This window comes from Symsagittifera roscoffensis, chromosome 2 (assembly GCF_963678635.1).
Source record: "Symsagittifera roscoffensis chromosome 2, txSymRosc1.1, whole genome shotgun sequence".
Lineage (NCBI taxonomy): Eukaryota > Metazoa > Xenacoelomorpha > Acoela > Convolutidae > Symsagittifera > Symsagittifera roscoffensis.
Window position 1 is genome coordinate 8,706,855 of NC_087063.1, and position 5,082 is coordinate 8,711,936.

At 36.9% G+C, this 5,082-nt stretch overlaps 1 protein-coding gene across 1 annotated transcript; it reads right to left on the minus strand.

The window, feature by feature from the left end:
* Positions 1 to 2,513: 2,513 nt before the first annotated feature.
* On the minus strand, positions 2,514 to 3,628 carry LOC134840066 (DNA polymerase beta-like). Its single transcript, XM_063855719.1, has one exon. It carries the CDS (start codon positions 3,595 to 3,597, stop codon positions 2,578 to 2,580), a length of 1,020 nt encoding a protein of 339 aa, XP_063711789.1. The 5' UTR covers positions 3,598 to 3,628; the 3' UTR covers positions 2,514 to 2,577.
* Between the last annotated feature and the right edge of the window lie 1,454 nt (positions 3,629 to 5,082).

A 5,082-nucleotide genomic window follows, 5' to 3' on the forward strand; every position in this document is an offset into this window, starting at 1 on the left:
ATTACCAGAGAAAGTCAAAAAAACTTGCAATTACAGAGAAAGAATCCAAAATGTGTCACTTAGGCTGCCAAAAAAGCAGACAAGCAGAAGCCCGATAAAACAATTATCACGGAAAAAATTTCAGATTCATACAAACGAAAAAAACAAGGTCCGGTCATGACTCGAACCCCTGACTAAAGGATGCCAAGTCAACTGCATTACCTCCAGACCAAATTGGGAGGAGACCGGAAGTTATAAAAAAGGTTCATTAATAAAGCAAGCTCAATTTGTTAGAAATTTGTAAGAAAAATTGTTTACGGGGGAAAAGTCTTGTTTTCGATTATGTGACCTATGCTGTCGCAAGTGAAACAAATATGGAAACTCATAAATTGCTATATTTACTTTCAACATTTTTCTACACTTTTAGATTTCTGAGTTCCCTGAGGTACGTGCAGCTTGTTTTGGTATGTTGCAGAAAAAATTTAAACTTAATATAATCCGACTGAACTATGATTCCAAAAATTGACTGAACTATGATTCCAAAATTGACTTAACAATGACTCGAAAAAAAATCTCAACCATTTCAAGTATCTGGTCCAATTTTACCCGAAAATTTGAGTGAACTATGATTCCAAAAAACCTCAACCATTTCAAGTATCTAGTCTCATTTTTTACCTCAGCACAAAAGTTTAAAAAATCACAAAACTATTTAAGGACGAAATATATTTTTTCCAAAAGATCGTTTTCAGTTTATATAATTGAACTGTTCAAGTTTCAAACCACATTTCTTAAGCAAAAAAAATCAAACATTTTCACCGCCTTTTCAATTCATCGCCTGATTGCTTTTTTCGCAAGCAACCAGTTTGAAAAATAAATCCAGCTAAAAAGTCGTGTTCCAATGAGAAAACACTAGCTACCGCATGTGTAATTAAATTGCTGACCTTAAAAGGTAATTCCAATCAATACCAATCTTTTTTCAAATGATTGCAATTTAAAATTTCAAATTGGAACATTCAAGCATCAACAAACCAACACAATGAATTAAATTCAAACCAAAATGACGCGTTTTAACATTCTTTTGCCTCCTATTGTCACAGACTCTTTTGTTTCGATTCCAAATACTCCTTAACTGATGCGAATCCTAACATCAGGCTAGTTGAAGCAATAGTTTTTGGGAGTTCATTCAAGTTCCTTTTTACTCTACAAACATTGCACTGACATTCGCCTCTGCAAGAAGGACACGTCCACACTTTATTCTTTAGTGCTTCGACTGCGTCTTCATTGTACCATAAACTTAAACACACTCCACAAATTGACCCCCGACCTTTCGAACAGCCATCAGAAAGACAAATCGTTTTCGTATCCGAAGATTTCACTCGACACTGATGACAAGCAGTCTCTGAGTATCCATTTTTGGGCATCGTTTCTTTCTCGGTCGCCGTTTTGCAAACACGTGAAATCATTTCACTGGTAACTAGAGTACCCGTATTCGATTTTCTGGGCTTTTTAGCTGACAAGCTATGTCTTTGCGGACTCGGAGAATTTACTTTGCTGTTTAGAGAAACATTCGTTTTAGATTTCCGAGGAGATATTGCTTCGGACTTGGGCAAGAAAAAAGAGCTTTTTCTCAAGACTAAATTCTTAGATTTCTTCTGCGATTGAAACCTAGATTTCTCTGTCGAACTTTCGTGTGCATCGGGATCATTTTCTTTATCTTTGCTTGGAGTCAAGACGTTCTCGTCGTTTTCGACATAATCAGCTGGAAACGAAAACATATCTGCAAAATTGCTAGCGGCCGAATCTAACTTGTTTACAGACTTCTTTTTCTTGGATATTGGTCCCAATTTCGTTTTAGAACTTCCAGCTACAATAAGTGAGTTGGTTGAATCTGAGACATCAGCGGTTATTTTCATATTGGAAATCTTGAAAGAATAAGAATAATGAAGTTAGTTTAATTGGAGCGAATCGAAACTATCAATTTGACATTGCGCATTTAGACCATCTCAAGTGAACTCAAGTGTAGCGTGTTGACAGAGGGGGTACTATTTTTCGGCAGTTGCCATATCTGACAGAACAACTCTAAAAAACTTCCAAAAGCGACTTTTTTTAAAGTTGTCTAAAAAAACTCCACAAAAAATTCTCAAAAACGGATTTTTTTTCAATAAAAATAGCCTGCAGCTTAGGAACATATATTAATTATGGCTATTGTGAGGTTTCGATCCAAAAAAAAAAATCAAAATTGTTGTGACCTAAAAGATGGCTTACAACAATTATCAACCCCCATTCGTCAAAAAAATACCGTGCCGGCCACATCCATGGTTTAATTAGTACACACACAACCTAAACGCGCAACTTTGCTACTTTGAATGGAAAATTGAACTGCACGTACCACAATGGCATTTCATCTAATAACACCAGTAACGTAAGCTTGAGTCGCATTAAGACTTGGGCAGACTCGTTTTTTGATGACTCATTTCGACTCATACTCCAACTATTTTCAAACGAAAAAAAACACTGGTTTATGAAAAGTGAACTCAAACTAAACAACTAACTAAACAAAATATGACTCTTTTCAATTTAGAACACAGCGGTTCTAAACTAAGCCGCGCGTTCCTTTGGAGATTTGAATGGATAATTTATAATCTCAAATATTTCCTGTTCACTAGTGACAGGAATCGGTTCTCCCGCAACTCCTGTGCTTCCTATGGGCCTTATCGAATACTCGTTCAGAGTAAAGCCCTGCTCCAGTGCGTGTGCTCTCATAGTCTTATTAAACAGGTCACTTCCAGTGAAATACAGAAGAGCAAAGTAGTACTGGCCTTTAGGGAGCACCCTGATATCCAGCCTTCGATGCTTGAACACTTCACCATTTTCATCTGGCAACTTACACACAGCCGCAAGTTTTGAACCACCCAATGCCAGAACATCTGTTATGAACCCGTCGTTTTTTAATTGTTCGACTATTTGATTTAAAAAAGGATCGCTTTTCTTTGAAGGCGAACCTGCAGTGCTTAAAGGATGTGTGACCAAAATATCGATATCTCCACACGTTTCAGCGCCGCGTCTAAAACTACCGCAAAGTTCCGCCGAAAATTTAATATCGACTTTCAAAATATATTTGAGCAGTTTATCATTCCACTTTAACATTTCGGAGCGCGGAATTCTTTCTTCAAACTCGTCCAAATATTCAAGTCCAATTTTTTGATGATGATTCAGCAAATGAGCATTCTTTTTCAGATCCTCGAGTGTTTTTATATTATTTTCAGTAACTAGTTTTCTCGCATTTGTTGGTCCGATTCCTGAAACTCGAGTTAACTCAGTAATAGCAGCTGCGTTGTCATCTTTCTTGATTTTGTTCAGTTTTTCAAGAGTTCCAGTTTTCAGAAACTCTTCAAGTTTCAGTCCGATTTGTTTACCAACACCTGGAATTTGCATGGCTTCTTGCATGTTTGTCAGCTTCGTTGGGTGCTTAGAAATAGCACTCGCTGCTTTCTTGTAAGCATTTGCTTTGAAAGTATTGTTTTCGACTGTCCGCTCAAAAACCGAAAGTTCGTTCAGAACTTCACAGAAGTCGTGATTCGGATTTTCGTCCGTATTAATTAATTTACGTTTACTCATCTGAAAACGATAGCGTTTTCTTCAATGATAGATGATTTATTTTTCCGAAAAAAATCAGACTTGAAAAAATGCTTTTTTTTGTAGCTTAGTGGGAAGTCGAAACATCAAATCATTCAAAAGGAAAATCGCTGGGCTCAAGTTAATTACCGTTATTTCTAAGCAATAGCGGAACTTGGGGGGGGGGGATTGTCAAGGAGACGCCTTTAGTTAGGGATTCAATCTCCTGGCAACCCCGTTAGTGCTGCTTTAGGACACCCCTTTTTGGTCAACCAACCCTTCAACTTTACTAAATTGCATTGAGCGCTGGATATTTTCTTAGAGGCGACTAAGATAGAAGCCAGCTAGTCAAAAATGAGCATATACGCATCCCTATAAAAAGCTTTTATTTATACTGATACCGCTGATCGTATTTCCTCTCTGTGTTTTTAGTAAAAGATAGTCTTTCAGTCGATTGTCCTAGATTTTTGGGATATTCCTTCAGTCGGTTTTGGGGTGTGCACTTCCAAAGGAATCTGGATGAAGTGTTCTGGATGATTTTGCTCCTTTGAAATTCAAAAGAAAAGTACAAAGCACGCGGGCAGTTTGGTTCACCAACAGGCTCGCAAATCTGAGAAACGAGCAAAATATAGCTCACAGCAAGTGGAAAATCAGTCCGCAGGTTCCGAGTTCGGACAAGCTTTCAAAATTTTCAAACCACCAGCAAAACACTTAAAAAATGACATTCCAAATATTGTCAGACCGAATATTAAAAATATTCCGTTCTCGATGTATCTAAAAATTGTCAATACCGTAGAAGTATCGAAAATTTAAATTACAAGCTTTCCTCCGGTGATGACTACATCAGTAAGATAATTGTCAAAATTTCAGCAACGGTTGTAACACCCTATTTAGCCTTTTAGATCAACCTTTATTTTTTGAAAGGCGTGTTTCCGAAATAACTTTGCAAAGCAAAAATGTTTCCTCTATACAAAGAAGGATGAACATAATTACTGACCTATCTCTTCTGATTGTTTAGAGCAAAATATATGAGAGAGCAATGCACAATCGCATGTATTAATACCTTGAGAAATTGCCTAGAATGCTATTTTCTGAGCAATATGGTTTCCGCAATAAGCACAGCACAATTGATGAATTAGCAGAATTAACCCGAGAAAATGATATTCCGAACATCAACTGGTGAAATTGACAACTTTTTCTTGAAATTTATAAAAGCCGTTGACACTATCGACCACAAAATACTAACTTACAACTGGGAAAAGCATTGTTTTCGCGGCAAATGTTTAGATTGATTGAAATCATAGCTCACTATAGGGTTTAAAGTTTAAAGTTCGGTTAGTTTTATGTCTAAGTTTTTTGATAAAGAAATGAAAAAAAAACATAAGAAACGCCGTATCTCGAAAACCAAAATGAATTGAGCAGTCATACTTAGACGCCAGATTTGCAACCCCTCAATGTACCCTGAAAGCACCCCAGTATAATCTTGAG

Excerpts from the sequence above, each read along its gene's own strand:
- LOC134840066 (XM_063855719.1), bottom strand. The coding sequence starts at position 3,597 with ATGAGTAAACGTAAATTAATTAATACGGACGAAAATCCGAATCACGAC.